Genomic DNA, 25,987 nt, shown 5'->3' with positions numbered 1-25,987 from the left:
CCGTTTCTCAAACATCTGTAGCATTCTGGTCTTTCTGAGGAGATCAAGGCCTTTCACATAATAATAATAATAATGTTGGTATCTGTTAAGCGCTTACTATGTGCCGAGCACTGTTCTAAGCGCTGGGGGAGACACAGGGGAATCAGGATGTCCCACGTGGGGCTCACAGTCTTCATCCCCATTTTACAGATGAGGTCACTGAGGCAGGATTCAAACCCATGACCTCTGGCTCCCAAGCCCGGGCTCTTTCCACTGAGCCACGTTCCTTCCTTCCTTCCTTCCTTCCTTCCTTCCTTCCTTCCTTCCTTCCTTCCTTCCTTCCTTCCTTCCTTCCTTCCTTCCTTCCTTCCTTCCTCCCTCCCTCCCTCCCTCCCTCCCTCCCTCCCTTCCTTCCATGGTATTTATTGAGCGCTTACTGTGTGCAGAGCACTTCTTCCTTTAGCCCACCCACCCTCTAATCCCCCACCTGCAGGCCGAATCTGCCCCATGTCACCCTGCGGACTTGAACGCCGCCCTGGTGTAATGGATAGAGCCCGGGCCTGGCAATCAGAAGGCCATGGGTGCTAATCCCGACTTCTCCCCTTGTCTGCTGGGTGACCTGGGGTAAGAAGCGGCGTGGCTCGGTGGCAAGAGCCCGGGCTTGGGAGTCAGAGGTCATGGGTTCTAATCCCAGCTCTGCCGCTTGTCAGCGGTGTGACTTTGGGCCAGTCGCTTCACTTCTCTGTGCCTCAGTTCCCTCATCCGGAAAACGGGGACGAAGGCGGTGAGCCCCACGTGGGACAACCTGATCACCTTGTATCCCCCCAGTGCTTAGAACAGTGCTTGGCACATAGTAAGCGCTTAACAAATGCCATCTGCCCCTTGTCAGCTGTGTGACTGTGGGCGAGTCACTTGACTTCTCTGGGCCTCAGTTCCCTCATCTGGAAAATGGGGATGAAGACCGGGAGCCTCACGTGGGACGACCTGATGACCCTGTATCTCCCCCAGCGCTTAGAACGGTGCTCTGTAGATAGTAAGCGCTTAACGAATACCAACATTATTATTATTATTATTATTATTTCACTTCTCGGGGCCTCGGTTCCCTCCTCTGTAAAATGGGGATTTGAGACAAGTGGGACAGGGGCTGCATCCAACCCGATTAGCTTGTATCTACTCCAGCACTTATTACTGTGCCTGGCGCATTATAAGCGCTTAAAAAATACCACCAAAAAGTCACTTCACTTCTCTGTGCCTCAGTTTCCTCCTCTGTAAAATGAGGATGAGAACTGTGAGCCCGTGCGGGACAGAGACTGCGTCCAACCTGATCGGGAAGGAGCATGGCTCAGTGGAAAGAGCCCGGGTTCGGGAATCAGAGGTCATGGGTTCTAATCTTGGCTCCTCCACTTGCCAGCTGTGGGACTTCGGGCAGGTCACTTCACTTCTCCGGGCCTCAGTTACCTCATCTGTAAAATGGGGATTAAAATCGTGAGCCCCACGTGGGATGACCCGATTAGCTCGTATCCCCACCGCGGAGCTTAGAACGGTGCTTGTCACATACTAAGCGCTTAGAAAGTACTATAATTATTTTTATCTCGTATCTACCCCAGCGCTTAGTACAGTGACTGGCCCGTAGTAAGCGCTTAACGAATACCATCACCGTTATTTTTATTCAGTCGAATAAGTTCGCTATCCCTAGCGGCCATTCCTTTTCCAGATAGGATATAAATGATCTTTATTCTCGGCCTGCTTCACGGTCTCACTGAAATGTCCAGCCAACGAATTTCCTTCTCCCTCCAGATATTTCTTTCAGAGGAAATCAAATCGACCCGCCGCTTGCGTCCCTCTCGTCTGTCTCTGTCATCTAAATCCCCGCAAACGTGCCTAGGCTCGTCTTCCTTTAGTGACCTTTTCTATTCCCACGCCACGAACCCGACGGAGACACTCGACCTTCTCTTTCCTCAATTTTTCACTTGTCCGCTGTGACGCCTCGGCCCGCAGGACGGTGCTTGGCACATAGTGAGCGCTTAACAAAGAACCATCATTCTTCTTAGGAAGCAGGGTGGCCCAGAGGCTAGAGCCCGGGCCGGGGGCCCAGAAGGACCTGGGTTCGCATCCCGGCTCCGCCGCTCGTCTGCTGAGCTGGGCCGGTCGCTTCACCGCTCCGTGCCTCAGTTCCCTCATCTGGGAAATGGGGATGAAGACCGCGAGCCCCACGTGGGACGGGGACCGTGGCCAACCCGATTAGCTCCAGCACTTACTACAGGGCCTGGCACATTGTAAGCGCTTAAAAAATACTATTAAAAAAGTCACCTAACTTCACTGTAAAATGAGGGAGAAGACTCTGATTATCTTCTATCTCCCCCAGTGCTCAGGAAAATGTCGGCCACGTTTAAGAACTTAGTCTGTTAAGAGCGGTATTTATACTGTGCCTCAGCGACCTGATCTGTAAAATGGGGATTAAAAATGTGATCCCCACTTGGGACAACCTGATTACCCTATATTTACCCCGGAGCTTCCAACAGTGCTCTGCATATAGGAAGCGCTTAACAAATATCATAATCATTATTATTATTGTTATCGAAGCCGTCCATCCTCTGGCCTCCTCCTACCTCCCCTCCCTTCTCTCCTTCTCCCTCGCAGCCCGCACGCTCCGCTCCTCTGCCGCCGTTCACCTTCTCCCCGGGCCTCCTTCTTTCCCGTCCCGCCGCCGACCCCCGGCCCACGTCCCGCCTCTGGCCCGGAGAACCTTCCCTCCTCAAATCCCACAGACGATGACTCTCTGTCCCCAAAGCCTTACCGAAGGCCCATCTCCTCCAAAAATAATAATAATAATGTTGGTATCTGTTAAGCGCTTACTCTGTGCAGAGCACTGTTCTAAGCGCTGGGGGAGATTCAGGGTCATCAGGTTGTCCCACATGAGGGACACAGTCTTCATCCCCATTTTGCAGATGAGGGAACTGAGGCCCAGAGAAGTGAAGTGACTCGCCCACGGTCACACAGCTGACAAGTGGCAGAGCCGGGATTTGAACCCATGACCTCTGACTCCCAAGCCTGGGCTCTTTCTTCCCAGACTAAGCCCCCCTTTTCCTCATCTCCCCCTCCCTTCCGCGTCTCCCTGACTGGCTCCCTTTGCTCCGCCCCCCCCTCCCTGCCCCACACCATTTATAACCATTGCTCAGTGGCAAGAGGCCAGGCTTGGGAGTCCGAGGTCATGGGTTCAAATCCCCCCCCCCGCCTCTTAGCTGTGTGACCGTGGGCAAGTCACTTCACTTCTCTGGGCCTCAGTGACCTCATCTGTCAAATGGGGATTAAGACTGTGAGTCTCACGTGGGACGACCTGATTGCCCCGTATCTCCCCCAGCGCTTAGAACGGTGCTCTGCGCATAGCGCTTAACAAATACCAACATTGTTATTATTAATAAATGCGACTGAACAGATATTTATCAAGGACTTACTAGGTGCAGAGCACTGAATTAAACTCTTGAGAGAGTACAATACTCCAGAGTTGATAGACACCTTCCCTAAACAAAGCAAACTCACAGTCTAGAGGCCCGCATGGTGCCTCTAGGAGGAGCGAACCAACAGAAATCTTCATAAAAATAATAGTAATTCATTCAATAGTATTTATCGAGCGCTTACTATGTGCAGAGCACTGGACTGAGCGCTCGGAACGAACGAGTCGGCAACGGATAGAGACGGTCCCCGCCCTCCGACGGGCTCACGGTCCGATCGGGGGAGACGGACGGACGGGAACGACGGCGACGGATAGAGTCGAGGGGAAGGACGTCTCGTAAGAACCGATGGCGACCGAATAGAATCGAGGCGACGGACATTTCATTAACAAAATGAATAGGGTAATGACAAAATAAATAGGGCAATTATGGTTCTTGCTAAGCGCTTACTCTGTACCACGCACTATACTAAGCGTTGGGATGGTTACAGGCCGACTGGGTCGGACCCGGTCCCTGTCCCACGTGGAGCTCGCCGTCTCGATCCCCATTTTCCAGATGAGGCCCCGGAGGCCCAGAGGAGCGCAGCGACTGGCCCGAGGTCACACAGCAGACTAATGATGTTGGTATTTGTTAAGCGCTTCCTATGTGCCGAGCACCGTTCTAAGCGCTGGGGTGGACGCGGGGGAATCGGGTTGCCCCACGTGGGGCTCACGGTCTTCATCCCCATTTTACCGAAGAGGTCACTGAGGCCCAGAGAAGCGAAGTGACTTGCCCACGGTCACACAGCTGTCGAGTGGCAGAGCCCAGGCCCGGGCTCGCTCCACTTGATTCCGCCGCTCCTCGTACCTTTTCTAATTCCTGGTCTTGGCGATTCATGAGGGTCTTCCAGTGTTCGTACAGTTCCACGTCCTTGTTCTGAATGTCCTTCAAGGTCCCTTCCCTCAGCACGCTTCCGTCCTTCATGGCGATGATCTGCAGAGAGCGGGGACAGGAGCCAACGGGGGTCAGAGAATAACCACCGTAATAATGATGGCGTTCCTTAAGCGCCTGTGTTCAATCAACAGTAATTATTGAGCGCTCACCATGTGCAGAGCACTGTACTAAGCGCTTGGAATGGACAAATCGGTGACCGATAGAGACGGTCCCTGCCCTCTGACGGGCTCACGGTCTAATCAGTCTAATCTAATAATGTTGGTATCTGTTAAGCGCTTACTACGTGCAGAGCACCGTTCTAAGCGCTGGGGGAGATACAGGGGAATCGGGTCGTCCCACGTGAGGCTCACAGTTCATCCCCATTTTCCAGATGAGGTAACTGAGGCACGGAGAGGTGAAGTGACTCGCCCCCCAGTCACCCAGCTGACAAGTGGCAGAGCCGGGAATCGAACCCATGACCTCCGACTCCCAAGCCCGGCCTCTTTGTGTGTCAGGCACCGTTCTCAGCTCTGGGGGAGATCCCGGCCGATCGGGTCGGACACAGTCCCCGTCCCACGTGGGACTCACGGTCTTCATCCCCCGTTTGACAGATGAGGGGACTGAGGCCCAGAGAATGATAATAATAATGATGATGGTATTCGTTAGGCGCTTACTATGTGTGCCAAGCACCGTTCTAAGTGCTGGGGGAGATACAAGGTCATCAGGTTGCCCCACGTGGGGCTCACGGTCTTCACCGCCATTTTGTAGGGGAGATAACCGAGGCCCAGAGAAGCAAAGTGGCTTGCCCAAGGTCCACAGCAGACAAGGGGCGGAGGTGGGATTAGAACCCACGTCCTTCTGACTCCCAGGCCCGGGATCTATCCACTGAGCCACGCTAATGACTGTGGTATTTGTTAAGCGCTTACTACGTGCAGAGCACTGTTCTAAGGGCTGGGGGAGATACAGGGTCATCGGGTCGTCCCACGTGGGGCTCACAGTCTTCATTCCCATTTTACAGATGAGGGAACTGAGGCTCGGGGAAGTGAAGTCACTTGCCGAAAGTCACCCAGCTGACAAGCGGCGGAGCCGGGATTAGAACTCACAACCTCTGACTCTCAAGGCCGGGCTCTTTCCACCGAGCCACACTGCTTCTTCGTGAAGCGAAGAGAAATGAAGTGATCATCCCAGGGTCACGCAGCCCACAAGTGGCGGAGTCGGCATCAGAACTCAGGTCCTTCCGACTCCCAGGTCCCGGCTCGATCCACTAGGCCGGGGCTGCGGGGAGGCTGGGGAGAAGCCGGGTGATCCGTGAGAGGCGTCCCCGTCACCGGTTCTACTCCCGGCTCCGCCACTTGCCTGCTGCGTGACCTTGGGCAAGTCACTTCACTTCTCGGGACCTCAGTGACCTCGTCTCTAAAATGGGGATGGAGACCGGGAGCCCCACGGGGGACAAGGGACCGTGTCCAACTTCATTCGCTCGGATCCATCCCAGCTTTCGGTTCAGTGCCTGGCACATAGTAAGCGCTTAACAAATGCCACATTTATTACGAATACTATTATCAGAAGCGGCGCGGCTCAGTGGAAAGAGCCCGGGCTTGGGAGTCAGAGGTCATGGTTTCGAATCCCGGCTCTGCCCACTGTGTGACTGTGGGCAAGTCACTTCACTTCTCTGGGCCTCAGTTCCCTCATCTGGAAAATGGGGATGAGGACTTTGAGCCTCACCTGGGACAACCTGATTACCCTGTATACCCCAGTGCTTAGAACGGCGCTCTGCACATAGTAAGCGCTGAATAAATACAAAAAAAAAAAAAAAGAATCCCGGATCTGCTACCTGTCCGCTGTGTGACCGTGGGCAAGTCACTTGACTTCTCTGTGCCTCAGTTCCCTCATCTGTCAAATGGGGATGAAAACTGTGAGCCTCACGTGGGACACCCTGATTGGCCTGTATCTCCCCCAGCGCTTAGAACAGTGCTCTGCACATAGTAAGCGCTTAACAGATACCAACATTATTATTATTATTATTATTATTGTTCGCTCTCACCCAATCCGCGTGCGTTAGATACTGAAGCTTGTGGGTCACGAGCACCAACGTCCTCTTGTCATCCTGGAGAAACTTCAAGATTCCTTCCTGCATCAAGTGATCGCTCAGGTGGATGTCCAAGGCAGAGAAGGGGTCGTCCTGATAGCCACGAGAAGCCGAAACAAGGGAGAGAACAGAGGTTAGCAATAATAATAATAATAATAATAATAATGTTGGTATTTGTTAAGCGCTTACTAGGTGCCGAGCACCGTTCTAAGCACTGGGGTACATACAGGGGAATCAGGTCGTCCCACGTGAGGCTCACAGTTAATCCCCATTTTCCAGATGAGGGAACTGAGGCCCAGAGAAGTGAAGTGACTCGTCCACGGTCACCCAGCTGACAAGGGGCAGAGCCGGGAGTCGAACCCATGACCTCTGACTCCCAAGCCCGGGCTCTTTCCACTGAGCCGCGCCGCTTCCCCAAATAATGAAAAAATGTTGGTATTCGTTAAGCGCTTGGAATGTACAATTTGGCAACAGATAGAGACAGTCCCTGCCCAGTGACGGACTCACAGTCTAATCGGGGGAGACGGACGGACGAGAACGATAGCGATAGATAGAATCGAGGGGATGTACGCTCGTCGGCTGCGTGACTGTGGGCAAGTCACTTCACTTCTCTGTGCCTCAGTTCTCTCATCTGTCAAGTGGGGATGAAGACTGTGAGCCTCACGTGGGACAACCGAATGACCCCGTATCTCCCCCAGCGCTTAGAACAGTGCTCGGCACATATTAAGCGCTCAACAAATACCAACATCTTTAATTTTAGAAATGGCGAAAGCTCTTTGTGGGCAGGGAATGTGTCTGTTATATTGTACTCTCCCAAGCGCTTAGTAATTCCTTCATTCATTCAGTCGTATTTACTGAGCGCTTACTGTGTGCAGGGCACTGGACTAAGCGCTTGGAATGGACAATTCGGCAACCGATAGAGACCGTCCCTGCCCTACGACGGGCTCACGGTCTAAGGGGTACCATTTATGGATGTAAAATAGGCGCTGTGGGGCTGAGGGTGGGGAGAAGAGCAAGAACCCAAAGGTCACAGAACCAAATGCGGAGAAGATACAGAAGGGAGCGGGATTGGGGGAAAAGAGGGCTTCATTGGGGGAAGGCCTCTTGGAGGAGGTGTGACTCAAAAAAGGCTTTGACGGTGGAGAGGGCGGTGCACTGGTGGATATGGATCAGTGGAAAGGGCTCGGGCTCGGGAGTCAGAGGTCACGGGTTCGAATCTCCGCTCCCCCACTTAGCTGTGTGACCGTGGGCAAGTCGCTTCACTGGGCCTCAGTTCCCTCATCTGTCAAACGGGGATGAAGACTGCGAGCCCCACGCGGGACGACCTGATGACCCTGTATCATCTCCCCCGGCGTTTAGAACAGTGCCCTGCGCATAGCAGGCGCTTAACAAACACCGACATTATTATTATATGGACCAGGGTGGGCGGTCCAGGCCAGGGGGAGGACGCGGGAGAGGGGTCGGGGCGAGATAGACGAGATCACGGCCCGGTGAGGAAGCCGGCGTTAAAGGAGCGGAGCGTGCGGGCTGGGATGGAGGAGGGGAGAAGGGAGGGGAGGGACGATGGACGGCTTTAAACCCGACGGTGACCAGTTTTTGTCTGATGCGGAGGTGGATGGCTGGTGGGTGAGGTTCTTGAAGAGGGGGGACTGAACGTTTCTGTAGAAAAACGATCCGGGCAGCGGAGTGAAGTGTGGACTGGAGTGGGGAAGGACAGGAGGCAGAGAGGTCGGCGAGGAGGCCGATACGGTCATCGAGGCGGGAGAGGAGAAGGGCTTGGGGCAGTTTGGACGGAGAGGAAAGGGGGGACATGGACGTAAGTCCCGAGGGGGTGAGGGACGGGTGAATCGACGGTGCAAATCCGGGGATTCGAAATCAGGAGAGGGAGAGGAGGAAACGAAGGCTTTGTCAGGGAAGGCCTCTTTTTTTAATGGTACTTGCTAAGCGCTTACTGTGGGCCAGCCACTGTACTAAGCGCCGGGGTAAATACGAGATAAGCAGGTTGGACACAGTCCCCGTGCCCCGCGGGGCTCACAGTCTCCGTCGTCCCCGTGCCCCGCGGGGCTCACAGTCTTCATCCCCATTTTACGGACGAGGGAACTGAGGCACGGAGAAGCAAAGTGACTCGTCCGAGGTCACGCACCCGTCAGGACCGGGATTAGAACCCAGGTCCTCTGCCTTCCAGGCCTGAGCGCCATCCACTGGGCCACGCTGCTTCTTGGAGGAGATATCCAGGAACGTGCGTCTTCAGAGAGTTCACCTCCCAGACAGAGTTATTCCGTTCGCATCTCTTCTTCAAGGAGGATTTAAAGACAGAAATTAAAGGAAAAGACGCATCCTTACCAAAAAGACGACGTTGGTGTTCTGATACAGCGCTCGGGCGACACAGATTCTTTGTCTTTGGCCTCCACTTAAATTAATCCCCTACGAAATATAACGGCTCGTAAATATCCAACTTTTGGGTAGACGAAATGACGTGAGCAGGACAAGCTCCCATTAATAGCCAGAGCCATTTTTTTTTTGTCAGAAATCAGCTCTTTGCCATTTTTAGAAATTAAAACCCTCCGAGGATTAAAATGTTGGCAAGAAGACACAAACCAGCATATTATGGAAAATGGCCAAAACTCGATCTCTCCATCAAACCGGTCGTTACTGATCATTAAGAATAAGTTTGATTATTCTCTAGTAAATAGCAGTGCTCATCCTTTGGGCTATTATCTTTTAGGCTGAGGAGTTTGCCCGGAATTTGTCTGTAAATAACGTGGGTAAACATGGAAAACTAGAGTCGAGGGAAGGATTTTTATTTTCACAAATATTTGTCCTCGGTTATTTTTTTTTTTGGTTCATGTCCGTCTTTTCCAGTCAGGGTCTGATCCCAACACTCCCAATTCTCAGCAATCATTCATTCATTCATTCAATAGTATTTATCGAGCGCTCACTATGTGCAGAGCACCGGACTAAGCGCTTGGAACCAACGAGTCGGCGACGGATAGAGACGGTCCCCGCCGTCCGACGGGCTCGCGGTCCGATCGGGGGAGACGGACGGACGAGAACGACGGCGACGGATAGAGTCGAGGGGAAGGACGTCTCGTAAGAACCGATGGCGACCGAATAGAATCAAGGAGGTGTACGTTTCATTAACAAAATACAGCCGCCCTCAGCCCTGATGTGTACATGGAGAGTCGATCGTACCTTTTTTTTTTAATAGTATTTGTTAAGCGCTTACTATGTGCCGGGCACTGTACTAAGCGCTGGGGGAGATACAAGCTCGTCAGGTTGGACACGGTCCCTGTCCCACAAGGGGCTCAAAGTCTTAATCCCTGTTGTACCATAATGAGTATCGTTATTACAGAGGAGGAAACTGAGGCCCAGGGAAGTGAAGTGACTTGCCCAAAGGCACCCAGCAGACAAGGGGCGGAACCGGGATTAGAACCCAGGTCTTTTGCCTCCCAGGCCCGCTTTCTTTCCCCTAGGCCACGCTGCTTCTCCCTCCTCCTCCTCTCTCCCCTCATGTTTTCTCTTGTTTTCTCTCTCTCTTGGTGCAGCTCACTGCAATTGACTCAAGGAGCAGAGAAGCAGTGTGGTCTAATAATAACAACAATAATGATGGTGGTATTTATTAAGTGCTTACTACGAGAAGCAGCGCGGCTCAGTGGCAAGAGCCCGGGCTTGGGAGTCAGAGGTCATGGGTTCGAATCCCGGCTCTGCCACTTGTCAGCTGTGGGACTGTGGGCGAGTCACCTAACTTCTCTGTGCCTCATTTACCTCATCTGGAAAATGGGGATTAAGACTGTGAGCCTCACGTGGGACAACCTGATTACCCTGTATACCCCAGCGCTTAGAACAGTGCTCTGCACATAGTAAGCGCTTAACAGATACCAACATTATTATTATTATTATGTGCCAGGCACTGTACTGAGCGCTGGGGAGGATACAAGCAAATGGGTTTGGACCCAGTCCCCGTCCCACGTGGGGCTCACAGCCTCAATCCCCATTTTACAGCTGAGGCAACTGAAGCAGAGAATAATAATAATAATAATGAAAGTATCTGTGAAGCGCTTACTCTGTGCCAAGCACTGTTCTAAGGGCTGGGGGGGGGGGGGATAAAAGGTCATCAGGTTGTCCCGGGTGGGGCTCACGGTCGTAATTCCCATTTCACAGCTGAGGGAACTGAAGCCCAGAGAAGTCAAGCGACTGGCCCAAGGTAACACAGCAGCCAAGTGGCGGAGCCAGGATTAGAACCCATGACCTTCTAACTCCCAGATCCGGGCTCTACCCACCACGCCACGCTGCCTGTCTACTTGTTTGGTTTTGTTGTCTGTCTCCCCCCGTCTAGACCGTGAGCCCGTCGTCGGGCAGGGACGGTCTCTATCTGTTGCCGAATTGTCCTTTCCAAGCGCTTAGTCCAGTGCTCTGCACACAGTAAGCGCTCAATAAATACGACTGAATGAATGACTGCTTCTAGGGCACGGGCCTGGGAGTCCAAAGGACCTGGGTTCTAATCCCGGCTCCGCGTGTCTACGGTGTGATCCCGGGTAAATCTCTTCATTCCTCCGTGCCTCAGTGACCGCATCTGAAAAATGAAGATTGGGACTGGGAGCCCCAAGTGGGACAGGGACCGTGTCCAACCTCATTACCTTGTACCTACCCCAGCGCTTAGTACAGGACCTGGCACTTGGTAAGCGCCTGACAAAAACCATAAAAAAGTGGACATCGTTCAGATGCCGGCTATCAGATCCAGAGAATATTTGACTCACCCTTTCTCCAATTTCCGTCTGGTCGCCGAACGGCAGCAAATCAATATCTGGCTGCAGAGAGCAGGCATCTGTTACAGCTTTGTATCTGGAGGGAGAAAGGGGAGCTGGCGTCAGGAGGAAACTCCTTCCCTTTGGTTTTAGGGTGCTCAATCAGCCCTAATAATAATAATAATAATAATAATAACGTTGGTATTTGTTAAGCGCTTACTATGTGCCAAGCACCGTTCTAAGTGCTGGGGGAGATACAGGGTCATCAGGTTGTCCCATGTGGGGCTCGCGGTCTTCATCCCCATTTACCAGATGAGGGAGTAATAATAAGAATGTTATTTGTTGGTATTTGTTAAGCGCCTACTATGGGCCTAGCACTGTTGTAAGCGCTGGGAGAGATACAGTTTAATCGGGTTGTCCCACGTGGGGCTCCCAATCTTCATCCCCGTTTTCCAGATGAAGGAATAATAATAATCATAAGGTTGGTATTTGTTAAGCACTTACTAGGTGGCGAGCACCGTTCTAAGCGCTGGGGGAGACACGGGGTCATCAGGTTGTCCCCCGTGGGGCTCACGGTCTTCATCCCCATTTTACAGATGAGGGAACTGAGGCCCAGAGAAGTGAAGTGACTTGCCCAAAGTCGCACAGCAGACAAGTGACGGAGTTGGGATTAGAACCCACGACTTCTGACTCCCAAGCCCGTGGTCTTGCCACTAGGACATTCTGCTACTCTACAAGTCAGAAGGACCCGGGTTCTAACCCCCGGATCCGCCACTTGTCTGCTGTAGGACCTTGGGCAACTCACTTCATTCATTTGTTCACTCAATCGTATATATTGGGTGGTGACTGTGTGCAGAGGACTGTACTGAGCGCTTAGAGAAGCAGCGTGGCTCAGTGGAAAGAGCCCGGGCTTGGGAGTCAGAGGTCATGGGTTCAAATCACGGCTCTGCCCCTTGTCAGCTGTGTGACTGTGGGCGAGTCACTTCGCTTCCATGTGCCTCAGTGACCTCATCTGGAAAATGGGGATGAAGACTGAGCCTCACGTGGGACGACCCGATGACCCTGTATCTCCCCCAGCGCTTAGAACGGTGCTTTGCACATAGTAAGCGCTGAACAGATACCAACATTATTATTAGTAGTATTGGAAAGGTCTATTCGGCAATAAAGAGAGACAATCCCTGCCCACCCCGGGCTCACAGACTAGAGGCGGGGGAGACAGACATCAAAACAAGTAAAAAGGCATCCGTACAAGTATATCTATCAACAGAATTATAGATATAGACCCATCAAAACAAGTAAACTTCATTTCTCTGTGCCTCAGTTGCCTCACCTGGAAAATAGGGATGAAGACCGTGGGCATCATATGGGATATGTATTTATCTGTAATTCTATCTATTTATATTGGTGCCTGTCTGCTTGTTTTGCTGTCTGTCTCTCCCCCTCTAGACTGTGAGCCCACTGGGGGCAGGGATTGCCTTTCTTTATTGCTATATTGTACTTTCCAAGTGCTCAGTACAGCGCTCTGCCCCCAGTAAACGCTCAATAAATACGAATGGATGACAGGAACCGTATCCAACCCGATTACCTCGTATAAGGATGCTGGTATTTGTTAAGCGCTTACTATGAGCCAAGCACTGTTCTGAGCGCTGGGATCTACGCAAGGTCATCAGGCTGTCCCACGTGGGGCTCCCGGTCCTCATCCCCATTTTCCAGATGAGGTCACTGAGGCCCAGAGAAGCGAAGCGACTGGCCCAAAATCACCCGGCTGACACGTGGCGGCGGTGGGAGTGGAACCCCAAACCTCTGATTCCCAAGCCCGGCCTCTTTCCACTCAGCCACGCTGCTTCTCTTCTACCGCAGTGCTTAGTACAGTGCCTGGCACATGTAAGCATTTAATAAGTACCATAATTAATAATGATAGTAATAATAATAATTGGTGATTGGTAATGATATAATTATTACTACCTCCCCTCCCTGCTCTCCTACTCGAACCCAGCCCTCACACTTCGCTCCGCTAATATCAACCCACTTCCTGTACCTTGATCTCGTCTATCTCGCTGCCAACGTCTCCCCCATGTTCGCTCTTCCTCTGGCCTGGAACGCCCTCCTCCCCCTCCTTTTATTTTTTGGTATTCGTTAAGCGCTTACTATGTGCCGAGCACCGCTCTAAGCGCTGGGGCGGATACAAGGTGATCAGGATGTCCCCCGTGGGGCCCACGGTCCGCATCCCCATTGGACGGTTGAGGGAACCGAGGCCCAGAGAAGTGAAGTGACTTGCCCAAAGTCACACAGCTGACAGGTGGCGGAGTCAGGATTAGAACCCACGACCTCTGAGTCCCAAGCCCGGGCTCTTTCCACTGAGCCGCGCCGCTTCCCCTTCAATTCTCCCGGCTACGAGCTCATTTGGACCGGGAATCTGCCTGCCAGCTCTGCTTTATCGGACCCTCCCAAATGCTTAGTACGGTGCTCTGCACGCAGTAAGCGCTCAATAAGTAGCGTGGCTTAGTGGAAAGAGCCCAGGCTTGGGAGTCAATAAATAATTAATTACAGATAGATCCAGACCTATATGCATACATATTCATTCATAAGAATAATAATAATTGTGGTATTCGCTGAGCACAACATGTAGAAAGGGTTCACAGCCAAGTGAGTAGCGCAGAGTGGATAGAGAGCCCGGGCCTGGGAGTCAGAAGGTCATGGGTTCTAATCCCGGCCCCTCCACCTGTCGGCTGCGTGGCCTTCGGCAAGTCGCTCACCTACCCTGTGCCTCGGTTCCCTCATCTGTAAAAAGGGGATTCAGACTGTGAGCCCCACGTGGGACAATCTGAAGACCCTGTATCTCCCCCAGCGCTTAGAACAGTGCCTGGCACATAGTGAGCGCTCAACAAATACCAACGATATCCATGTTATTCAATAGCACTGATTGACTGATTGATATCTGACATTCCGCCACTCTTCCCACCTTCGAAATCCTCCATGTCTCCTCCAGGAGACCTTCCCTATGGGAAGCGGCGTGGCTCAGTGGAAAGAGCCCGGGCTTGGGAGTCGGAGGTCAGGGGTTCGAATCCCGGCTCTGCCACTTGCCAGCTGTGTAACTGTGGGCGAGTCGCTTTACTTCTCTGTGCCTCAGTTTCCTCATCTGTAAAATGGGGATGAAGACCGCGAGCCCCACGTGGGACAATCTGATGACCCCGTAGCTCCCCCAGCGCTTAGAGCAGTGCTCGGCACATAGTGAGCGCTTAACAAATACCAACATTACTATTCTTACTATTATTAAGCCCTCTCTCCCATCTGAATTAATAATTAATTATGGCATTTGTTAAGCGCTTACTATGTGCCAGGCACTACACTAAGCGCTGGGGTGGATCCAAGCAAATCGAGTTGGACAAAGTCCCTGTCCCCCATGGGGCTCCCGGTCTCAATCCCCATTTTCCAGATGAGGTCACTGAGGCCCAGAGAAGTGACGTGACTTGCCCAAGGTCACCCAGCAGACAAGTGGCGGAGCTAGAATTAGAACCCAAGACCCTCTGACTCCCAGGCCGGGGCTCTCCATCCACTCTGCTCTACTCACTGGGCTGTGAACCCTTTCCAAATGTTGTGCTTATCAAATACCATTAACATGTATGCACATGTATCGGCATATATCTGTAATTTATTATTTATCTGTTTGTTTACTCATTTAGTCTATTTATTCATTTATTTATATTAGTGTCTGTCTCCCCCTCTAGACTGTGAGCTTGTCGTAAGCAGGAAAGTGCCTGTTGCTATATTGTCTTCTCCCAAACGCTTAATACAGTGCTTTGCACACAGTAAGCGCTCAATAAATATGACTGACTGAATGAATAAATTAAATTGGGAGCCCCATGTGGGCCCTATTAAATTCTATATATTCCCCAACACTTATTAGAGCCAGTCAATCGAATATATTGAGCGCTTACCGTGTGCAGAGCACTGTACTAAGCGCTTGCGTGAGGACAATAGAACGATAAAGAGACGCATTCCCCGCCCACAAGGAGCTTACAGTCTCGACTCTACCGTCTCCAGTGGTTGACACGTAGTAAGCGCTTCACAATTACCACTATTATTAGTGTTCTTGTAGAAAAATAGATATCATTCTGGTAGAAGCGGCGCGGCTCAGTGGAACGAGCCCAGGCTTGGGAGTCAGAGGTCACGGGTTCGAATCCCGGCTCGGCCACTCGTCGGCTGTGTGACTGTGGGCGAGTCACTTCACTGCTCTGGGCCTCGGTGACCTCATCTGGAAAATGGGGATTGAGACTGGGAGCCCCACGTGGGACGACCCGATTCCCCGGTGTCTTCCCAAATACCAACATTATCATTCTTATTACTATTCTCGTGATAATAACACCTGGAGCCCCACGTGTAACTTGATTTATCTTGTATCTACCCCAATGCTCGACACACAGAAGTGCTTAGCGTGGCCTAGAAATAATAATAACAGTGATGTATTTGTTAAGCACTTACCACGTGCCAGGCACTGTACTAAACGCTGAGGTGGATCCAAACTGATGAGGTTGGACACAGCCCCTGTCCCACGTGGGACTCACCCTCTTAATCCCCCTCTTTTTAACAGATGAGGGAACTGAGGCCCAGAGAAGTAAAGTGACTTGCCCAAGTGGCAAGAGCCGGGGCCTGGGAGCCAGAGGACTTGGGTTCTAATCCCGCCTCTGCCCCTTGTCTGCTGTGTGACCTGGGGCAAGTCACTTCACTTCTCTGGGCCTCAGTTTCCTCCTCCGGAAAACGGGGATTGAGACGGCGAGCCCCACGTGGGACAGGGACGGTGTCCGGGCCGATCTGCTTGCATCTACCCCAGAGCTTAGTACAGTGTCTGGCACATCGAAGCGCTTCACAAATACTACTATTATTTATTTAGCAAATACTTCTACTGATATTGGGCTCAGAGTCCCATGTGGGACTTGATTATTTTGTATCTACCCCAACGCTTAGAATCCCGGCTCTGCCACTTGTCAGCTGTGTGACTTCGGGCAAGTCACTTCACTTCTCTGGGCCTCGGTTCCCTCACCTGTAAAATGGGGACCAAGACCGCGAGCCCCACGTGGGCCAACCTGATGACCCCGTATCTCCCCCAGCGCTTAGAACAGTGCAGGGCATATAGTTAAGCGCTTAACAAATGCCAACATTATTATTATTATTATTATTACAGTGCTTAACACGTGGTAAGCGCTTCAAAACTCCTACTACTAATATTAGTATTAGTCATTAGTCATTATTAATCTTTAGGCCTGGAGCTCCACGTGGTACTCGAGAAGCAGCGTGGCTTAGCGGCAAGAGCCTGGGTTTGGGAGTCAGAGGGCGGGGGTTCTAATCCCGCCTCTGCCACTTGTCTGCTGCGTGATTTGGGGCAAGTCACTTCACTTTTCTGGGCCTCAGTTCCCTCATCTGTCAAATGGGGATGAAGACTCTGAGCCCCAAGTGGGACAACCTATCTGCCCCAGCACTTAGAACAGTGCTTGACACATAGTAAGCGCTTAACAAATACCAACATTATTTTTATTATCATTATTCTTGTATCTCCCCCAGCGCTTAGGACAGTGCTGGGCACACAGTAAGCGCTTAACAAATGCCATTAGAAGCAACGTGGCTTAGTGGATAGAGCCCGGGCCTGGGAGTCAGAGGTCGTGGGTTCTAATCCTAACTTTGTGACTTTGGGCAAGTCACTTCACTTCTCTGCGCCTCAGTTCCCTCATCTGGAAAATGGGGATGAAGACCGTGAGCCCCACGTGGGACAACCTGACGACACTTGCATCTCCCCCAGGGCCTAGAAGAGCGCTTGGCACATAGTAAGCGCTTAACAAATACCATCACCATCATCATCACCATTACGATTAATTCCGATTGTGACGGCAATGACCAGGCTTGCCCGGGAACCGATAATCACCTCTGTTTGTTGAAGATGCTTCCAAAAATAATATTTTCTTCTACGGTCGCGTTCAACAGCCAAGGCTTCTGAGCTGCGTACGCCACAGAGTATCTATTCCTGCTGGAAAATTAAAGGCAGAACAATCATCCCCGGAAAATCCACCATCTCTCCCACCATTTTCACAGTCGCCGCTAAAAATGTCCTCTCCCAAGCGCTTAGTACAGTGCTCTGCACACAGTAAGCGCTCAATAAATACGACTGAATGAATAAAGGAAACGACGCAAGATGACCCAGATTGAAAGAGCTGCTTTTGCTCTAGAGAAGCGGCATGGCTCAATGGCAAGAGCCCGGGCTCGGGAGTCAGAGGATGTGGGTTCTAATCCCGCCTCCGCCGCCTGTCGGCTGTGTGACCTTGGGCAAGCCGCTTCGCTTCTCTGGGCCTCAGTGACCTCATCTGGAAAATGGGGATTAAGACTGTGAGATTACCTCAGAGTTTAGAACAGTGCTCGGTATTCATTTCATTCATTCAATAGCATTTATTGAGCGCTTACTAAGTGCAGAGCACTGTACTAAGCGCTTGGAATGGACAATTGGGCAACAGACAGAAACCATCCCTGCCCAATAACGGGCTCACAGTCTAAACGGGGGAGTAAGCGCTTGTCTCGATCTGTTGTTGAATTGTCCATTCCAAGCACTTAGTACAGTGCTCTGCACATAGTAAGCGCTCAATAAATAACAGTTGAATGAATGAACAAATACCGTCATTTTTTATGTTTTGTGTCAGTGACTGTACTAAGCGCTGGGGTGGATACAAGCTAATCGGGTCAGACCCAGTCCCCGCCCCACGCGGGGCTCACAGTCTCCATCCCCATTTGACAGATGAGGGAACTGAAGCACAGAGAAGCAAAGTGACTTGCCCGAGGTCACCCAGCGGACAAGGGCCGGAACCGGGATTAGAACCCAGTTCTGTGAGCCCCACGTGGGACAACCTGATGACCTTGTCTCTGCCCCAGTGCTTAGAACAGTGCTTGGCACAGAGTAAGCACTTAACAAGTACCGCCGTTATTATTACAAAGTAAATCCGTCTTGTGCTCGACGCTCATTTATTCATTCAATCGTATTTATTGAGCGCTTACTGTGTGCAAAGCACTGTCCTAACCGATCGGGAGTGTATGACTCTAGACTGTGAGCCTGTTGTGGGCCGGGATTGTCTCTGTGGATTGCTGAACTGTACTTTCCAAGTGCTTAGTACAGTGCTCTGCACACAGTAAGCGCTCAATAAATACAACTGAATGAAAGATACAATAACGGTCACATTCCCCGCCCACAACGCGGGACATCTATTTAAAGGGATGGGAATCTGCCTAGAAGGAGCCTCCGGGGGGAAAAAAAAAAATCCAGATTTAGAGACATTTTAAATACTGCTTGGGAGGATCGAGTTAAAACAGTTTTTCTGAGTTAAGAACAGTTACTGTGGCATTTGTTAAGCGCTTGCTATGTGCCGGGCACTGTACTAAGCGCTGGGTTGGATACAAGCAAACAGCATTGGTCACAGTCCCTGTCCCACTTGGGGCTCACAGTCTCCATCCCCATTTTCCAGATGAGGGAACTGAGGCTCAGAGAAGTGAAGTGAACGGCCCAAGGTCACCCTGCAGACAAGTGGCGGAGCAGGAATTCGAACTCGTAACCTTCTGACTCCCAGGCCCGGGCTCTACCCACTAAACCCGGGCCGAGTTCAACACGGTGGGTGAAATTCTCTCCAAACAATTTCATGAATGAGAAAAGTTTTCTGTCAAGAGGAAGCAGCGCTTCTTAAAAACAGAATAAAAAATTAAGTGCCTAAAATAGCAACCGATCCGCGTCGGTGCTGAGCGGGTTTTCATTCCGTGGGCCTGGGTTCTCGTGGCTCAGTGGCCAGAGCCCGGCCCTGGGAGTCAGAGGCCGTGGGTTCGAATCCCGCCTCCGCCCCTTGCCTGCTGGGTGACCTTGGGCAAGTCGCTTCACTTCTCTGGGCCTCCGTTCCCTCATCTGTAAAATGGGGATGAAGAGCGGGAGCCCCACGTGGCACAACCTGATGACCCTGTATCTCCCCCAGTGCTTAGAACAGTGCTTGGCACATAGTAAGCGCTTAACAAATACCATCATAATTATTATTATTTAATCGCTGGATCTGGACCTTTTTCCTTCGGTCCCTGAAAAGGAGCAGGTGTCTATTAATATGGGAAGCAGCTTGGCTCAGTGGCAAGAGCCCGGGCTTGGGAGTCAGAGGTCATGGGTTCGAATCCCGGCTCCGCCACTTGGCAGCTGTGTGACTGCAGGCGAGTCACTTCACTTCTCTGGGCCTCAGTTCCCTCAACTAGAAAATGGGGATGAAGACTGTGAGCCTCACGTGGGACAACCTGATGACCTCGTGTCTCCCCCAGCGCTTAGCACAGTGCTCTGCACAGAGTAAGCGCTTAACAAATACCCACATTATTATTAATACTCTAGCGGATGGAGCGGACGGAGGCGTTTTTTGATTTAATCACGTTTCGAAGAATAGCTGAAACGCAGACGGGCGGAGGTTCCACGCAAGTTTACGCAGTAACGGAATCGTTGCTCAAGGCAGATGGTTTGGGAAGAAGGCGGGATGATATTTAAGTGAAAACACATGATATTTAACTAAGGCGCAAGTTAAACACAATAAAACAATAACACAAGTTAGACACAATAAAACAATGGCAGATTTTTTTGCCTGGCTCGGGGTGGATTCGAAAACAAGTCTAAAGGGAGAAGGGAGAAGACGAAGAAATGTCGGGGAGAACGTCGAGCTTTTAAGGCAGACTTTTCATTCATTCATTCATTCAATAGTATTTATTGAGCGCTTACTATGTGCAGAGCACTGTACTAAGCGCTTGGAATGAACAAGTCGGCAACGGATAGAGTTTTGACGTCAGTCTCAGCTCGGTCTGGGCCGCCTCACTTCCTGAGTCACAGCCCGATCCTAGTGTTGGGAACAATGTCTTAACACCCCGCGGGGTGGTTCTCCAACCTCCCATAGTCGCGTAGTGGACGGAGCCGGGGCCCGGGAGTCCGAAGGTCGTGGGTTCTGATCCCGGCTCCTCCGGCGCGTGACCTCGGACAAGTCACCTCCCTTCTCTGGGCCTCAGTTTCCTCCTCTGGAAAATGGGGACTGAGACCGTGAACCCCACGTGGGACGGGGGGCTGGATTTAATCCCCATTTTCCAGAGGAGGGAACTGAGGTCCAGAGAAGGGAAGTGACTCGTCCAAGGTCACAGAGCAGAGGTGGAGGAGCCGGGATTAGAACCCAGATCCTCTGGCTCCCGGGATCACGTTCTATCCCCTGGGCTGGGCTGCTTCTCACAGTGCCTATTACTGGCTACTGAAGCAAGACTTTTTTAATATTAGCCACTTGGCATGAAGAATTCTGCTCTCTCAGATCTTCCAAACTCACTTCTCCTATCTGGGTCCTTGTTCTTGTAAAGATTTTGAATATCGTACGGCTCTGTGGAAAGAGGCCGGGCTTGGGAGTCAGAGGTCGTGGGTTCTAATGCCGGCTCCGCCATTTTACTAATAATGATGATGGTATTTGTTAAGTGCTTACTGTGTGCCAAGCACTGTTCTAGGCGCTGGGGTAGAGACAAGGTGATCAGGTTGTCCCCCGTGGGGCTCACAGTCTTCCTCCCCATTTCCCAGATGAGGGAACTGAGGCCCAGAGCAGTGAAGTGACTTGCCCAAGGCCTTGCCCAAGCAGACAAGTGGCGGAATTGGGATTGGAACCCAGGTCTCTGACTCCCAAGCGCGGGCTCTTTCCACTAAGGAGCACCTGTCCGGAAAGCAGCGTGGCTCAGTGGAAAGAGCCTGGGCTTCGGCGTCAGAGGTCACGGGTTCTACTCCCGGCTCTGCCACTTATCAGCTGTGGGACTGTGGGCCAGTCGGTTGACTTCTCTGGGCCTCAGTGACCTCATCTGTAAAATGGGGATTAACTGTGACCCTCCCGTGGGACAACCTGATGACCCTGTATCTCCCCCAGTGCTTAGAACAGTGCTCGGCACGTAGTAAGCGCTTAACAAATACCGACATTATCATTGTCAGCTGTGTGACTTTGGGCCTCAGTTTCTTCATCTGGAAAACGGGGATGAAGACCGTGAGCCCCCCGTGGGACAACCTGATGACCTGGTACCTCCCCCAGCGCTTAGAACAGTGCTTGGCACATAGTAAGCACTTAACGATTACCACTATTATTATTATTAACAATACCAGGAATTTCAGAGAACTAGCACGGCCTAGCGGATAGAGCACGGGTCTGGGAGTCAGAAGGTTGTAATCCCAGCTCCACCACTTGTTGGCTGTGTGACTTTGGGCAAGTCACTTCACTTTTCTGTGCCTCAGTGGCCTCATCTATAAAATGGGGATGAAGACTGTGAGCCCTATATGGGGCAGGGACTGTGACTGACCCACTTGGCTTGTATCCACCCCAGCGCTCAGTACAGTGCCTAGCACATAGCAATGCCACAATTAGCATTATTATCATTATTACTGTTATTCACCTTAAGAATCACTGGACCTATCTATTCTATCATGGGCTTGAACTGGGTTGCTAACCACTGGAGGATAGAGCCCGGTCCCGGAAGTCAGGAGGTCATGGGTTCAACCAAGAAGGCAACCAACCAACCAACCAACCAAGAAGGCAACCAACCAACCAAGAAGGCAACCAACCAACCAACCAAGAAGACAACCAACCAACCACCATAAAGATGGCCAACCAACCAAGAAGGCAACCAACCCACCAAGAAGGCAACCAACCAACCAAGAAGGCAACCAACCAAACAACCAAGAAGGCAACCAACCAACCAACCAATAAGGCAACCAACCAACCAACCCACCAAGAAGGCAACCAACCAACCATCCAAGAAGACAACTAACCAGCCAAGAAGGCAACCAACCAACCCACCAAGAAGGCAACCAACCAAGAAGACAACCAACCAACCAACCAAGAAGGCAACCAACCAACCAATCAACCAAGAAGGCAACCAACCAACCAAGAAGGCAACCAGCCAACCAACCCACCAAGAAGGTAACCAACCAACCAACCCACCAAGAAGGCAACCAACCAAGAAGGCAACCAGTCAACCAACCAGCCAAGAAGGCAACCAACCAGCCAACGTATGAAGCCAGACGTCGACCCACCAACCCATCAATCAACCTACTTGCTCCAGTGAACTTTGCCCTCCAGGGCCTGCATCTCCCCGAGGATAGCCAGGAGGAGGGACGATTTCCCGCAGCCAACTTGACCCACGATCATCGTCAACTGACCTGTAACGACGAAGCAGACGACGGTAACCGGACGTGACCCGAGGCTCCCGGAGAACCTCGACCCCTTTTCGGAATGCTGCCGGAGACCTGGATTCGACTTTCAATTCTGCCCCTGGCCTGCAGTGTAACCCCGGGCGACTCACTTCACCTCTCCGGGCCTCAGTTTCCTCACCTGTCTGACCGTGGGTTCTAATCCCGGCTTTGCCACCTGTCTGCTGCGTCCCCTTGGGGAAATCACTTCACCTCTCTGTGCATTAGTTACCTCATTTGGAAAATGGGAATTAAGATGTGGGCCCTATAGAGAATTAGCGCGGCTTAGTGGCAAAGAACCCGGGCTTGGGAGTCAGAGGTCATGGGTTCTAATCCCGGCTCCATCACTTGTCGGCTGTGTGACTTTGGGCAAGTCACTTAACTTCTCTGGGCCTCAGTTCCCTCATCTGTAAAATGGGGATTAAGACTGTGAGCCCCACGTGGGACAAGCTGATCACCTTGTATTCCCCCCCCCCAGTGCTTAGAACAGTGCTTGGCACATAGTAAGCGCTTAACAAATGCTATTATTATTATTACTATGGAAAGTAGGCACTTTCCATGTGGCATTCTCCATCCTTGCACTGGGCACTTAGTACAGTGTTCTGCATATAGTAAGTGCTCAATAAATACCACTGATCGATTGACTGATTGGGCATTACAGGATGTCTATATAAGTATCCCCACTGAGAGCCTTTCAGAGCTCATTCTCCTCCCTCACCGGGGAGAGAATCATCCATCAGTGGTATTTATTGAGCGCTTACTGTGTGCAGAACACTCAAATAATAATTATGGTATTTGTTAAGCACTTACTAGGTGCCAAGCACTGTACTAAGCATGTGTGAGGTCACATATTCGCTGACCTGTACTTAGCCTTATTATTCAGATGGGAAAACTGAGGAACAGGATTGTCCAAAGCCACACAGAGTGTTTGTGAGTGGTAGATTACATAATATGCTTTTATTTCTTTACATTGGCCATCATTTTACATTTAATAATAGTAATGATAATGATAATGATATTTGTCAAGCGCTTACTATGTGCCAAGCACTGTTCTAAGCACTGTGGGGGATATAGTGTTATCAAGTTGTCCCACGTGGGGCTCACAGTCTTAACCCCCATTTTCCAGGTGAGGTCACTGAGGCACAGAGAAGTGAAATGACTTGCCCAAGGTCACATAGCTGACAAGTGGCAGAGCCAGGATTAGAACCCACGACCTCTGACTCCCAAGCCCGGGCTCTTTCCACTAAGCCACACCACTTCTCAGTTTCTGGAAGGACACACCCTTTCAAGAATGCCTCTTAATTAGCTTTTGCTATATTTTAAATTGAAACTAATACGTTTCTATTTACAAATACTAACAAATAATTAGATGCGGCTGACCGAAGACCGCTTACCCGTTGGAATTCGAATATCGATATTGGATAACGTGGCCAGCCCGCTTCCCCAGGAGAAGAATCCATTTGTCACCTGGAAGGAAGATTAGAGACAATAATTATGGAAGGAATAAAGGAATGATTGAATGAAAGATGGAAGTCAGAAGGTTCTGGCTAAAATAGACTGAGTAAAAGTAGTCTTGTTTTCATTCGTTCGATCACATTTACTGAGCGCTTACTGTGGGTAGAGCACTGTTCTAAGCACTTGGGAGAGGACAATACAACAATAACCAGTGACATTCCCTGCCTACAATGAGCTTACAGTCTAGAGGGGGGTGGCAGGAAATAGATATTAATAAAAATAAATAAAATGAGAGATCTGGACCTACGTGGGATGGGGCCGGGAGGGGCGATGAGTAAAGGGAGCAAGTCGGGGCGAAGCAGAATTCTAACGAGTCGCAAATCAAATAGTGAATTCATTCATTCGATCGTATTTATTGAGCGCTTACTGGGTGCGGAGCCCTGTTCTAAGCGCTTGGGAGCGTCTAATACAACAATGAACGGACATATTCGCTGCCCACAATGAAATAAAGATGCTATGAAGCAGCTCTAGTCGAAGTCTACAGCCTCAAGACTGCAAATTTATTGCGGGCAGGGAACGTGTCCCTTTTTTGTTCTACTGTCAAGCGCTTAGTCCAGTTCTCTGCACCCAGGAAGCGCTCAATAAATACAATTGCCTCTCTGCCTGACTGACACTTTCCCTGCTCAGAAGGAACTTACAGTCCAGAGCCGGGGGGTAGAAAGAGAAGAACAGAAATAAATAAATGACAGACAGGGACATAAATGCTGTGGGGCTGAGGGTGGGAATAAACCTCTGAGAACTGGCTCCCAGAACTGCGGTTCCAACTAGTCTTTTCAGAAAAATCGGTGCTGATCCACGACCCTTTTCCGTCTTCCAATCTGTGGGATTGAAAACCAGGCCGGAGACAGCAGCTCTGAGGCAACAGGAGGACATAAACGCTCCCTCCACCTCCCCCCGCACTAAGGGGGAGTCGATCCGAGGTCCAAATGACAAGGAGATATTTCCTAAAAGCTTTTAAAACTCAACTTTGTTTTTTTTTTATGTCATAAGACGCTTATGTCGGGCGTTATAAATTTTCTCCTTTCCACCCACAGCGGTTCCGTTGGCATTCTTCCCGCCAGAAGCACGTAAAAGGTGAGGGAAGAGGTCTCCAAACTAGTAACTGGGGTGAAGGGAAGAAGCTATTTCGGCCAATCGTTTAGGTCAGAACGTTAAGCGAAAGTTTGGGGGAGGGTGGTTAGAGCCAGTTGAATTCAAATGCTTCCAGCTCTTGCCCACGGTAGCGTTTTTCTACATCTCTTCTATACCAGCGTGGGTCGTCACTCTGCTATTTACCAGATATGCCGATGAGGACGATGATAATAATCATAGCGACGGTGACGACGATGGTGATCACGATGATGATAATAATTTGGCTGGAAGGTGATCAGAGAATGAGCTAGACTGTAAGCTCGTGGCTTAGGAGTTAGAGGTCGTGGGTTCTAATCCCGGCCCTGCCACCTGTCAGCTTTGTGACTTTGGGCAAGTCATTTCACTCCTCTGTGCCTCAGTTACCTCATCTGGAAAATGGGGATGAAGACTGTGAGTCCACCTGGGACAAACTGATGACCCTGTATCTACCCCAGCGCTTAGAACAGTGCTCTGCACATAGTAAGCGGTTAATAAAGACCAACATTATTCGATTAGACCGTAAGCCCGTCAAACGGCAGGGACCGTCTCTATCTGTTGCCGACTTGTTCATTCCAAGCGCTTAGGACAGTGCTCTGCACATAGTGAGCGCTCAATAAATACTACTGAATGAAAGCTCACTGTGGGCAGGGAATGCGTCTGTTTAGTGTTATTAATAATAATTATTATTATTATCATATAGCAGCGTGGCTCAGGAGCGGGCTTGGGAGCCAGAGGTCATGGGTTCGAATCCCCGCTCTGCCACTTGTCAGCTGTGGGACTGTGGGCAAGTCACTTCACTTCTCTGGGCCTCAGTCATCTCATCTGTAAAATGGGGATTAACTGTGAGCCTCACGTGGGACGACCTGATTACCCTGTATCTACCCCGGGCGCTTAGAACGGTGCTCGGCACAGAGTAAGCGCTTAACAAATACCAACATTATTA

General features: G+C 50.9%; 1 protein-coding gene across 6 annotated transcripts in view; it reads right to left on the bottom strand.

Annotated features, from left to right (window-relative positions):
* Window positions 1-25,987, bottom strand: part of ABCC9 (ATP binding cassette subfamily C member 9) — a 203,996-nt gene that overhangs the window by 78,909 nt on the left and 99,100 nt on the right. For 5 of the 6 annotated variants that reach the window (XM_029058306.2, XM_029058303.2, XM_029058307.2 and 2 more), the window contains 7 exons: window positions 23,814-23,886; window positions 22,284-22,389; window positions 17,092-17,193; window positions 11,187-11,271; window positions 8,773-8,853; window positions 6,385-6,522; window positions 4,278-4,403 (listed from right to left, as the gene is read on the bottom strand). In XM_029058306.2, coding sequence (XP_028914139.1) covers window positions 4,278-4,403; window positions 6,385-6,522; window positions 8,773-8,853; window positions 11,187-11,271; window positions 17,092-17,193; window positions 22,284-22,389; window positions 23,814-23,886 — 711 coding nt within the window. The remainder of the gene's footprint in view (window positions 1-4,277; window positions 4,404-6,384; window positions 6,523-8,772; window positions 8,854-11,186; window positions 11,272-17,091; window positions 17,194-22,283; window positions 22,390-23,813; window positions 23,887-25,987) is intronic. The other variant, XM_029058304.1, reaches the window with a different exon arrangement.

This window comes from Ornithorhynchus anatinus, chromosome 2, assembly GCF_004115215.2.
Source record: "Ornithorhynchus anatinus isolate Pmale09 chromosome 2, mOrnAna1.pri.v4, whole genome shotgun sequence".
Classification (NCBI taxonomy): Eukaryota; Metazoa; Chordata; class Mammalia; order Monotremata; family Ornithorhynchidae; genus Ornithorhynchus; species Ornithorhynchus anatinus.
This window is presented reverse-complemented; position numbering and strand designations above follow the sequence as displayed.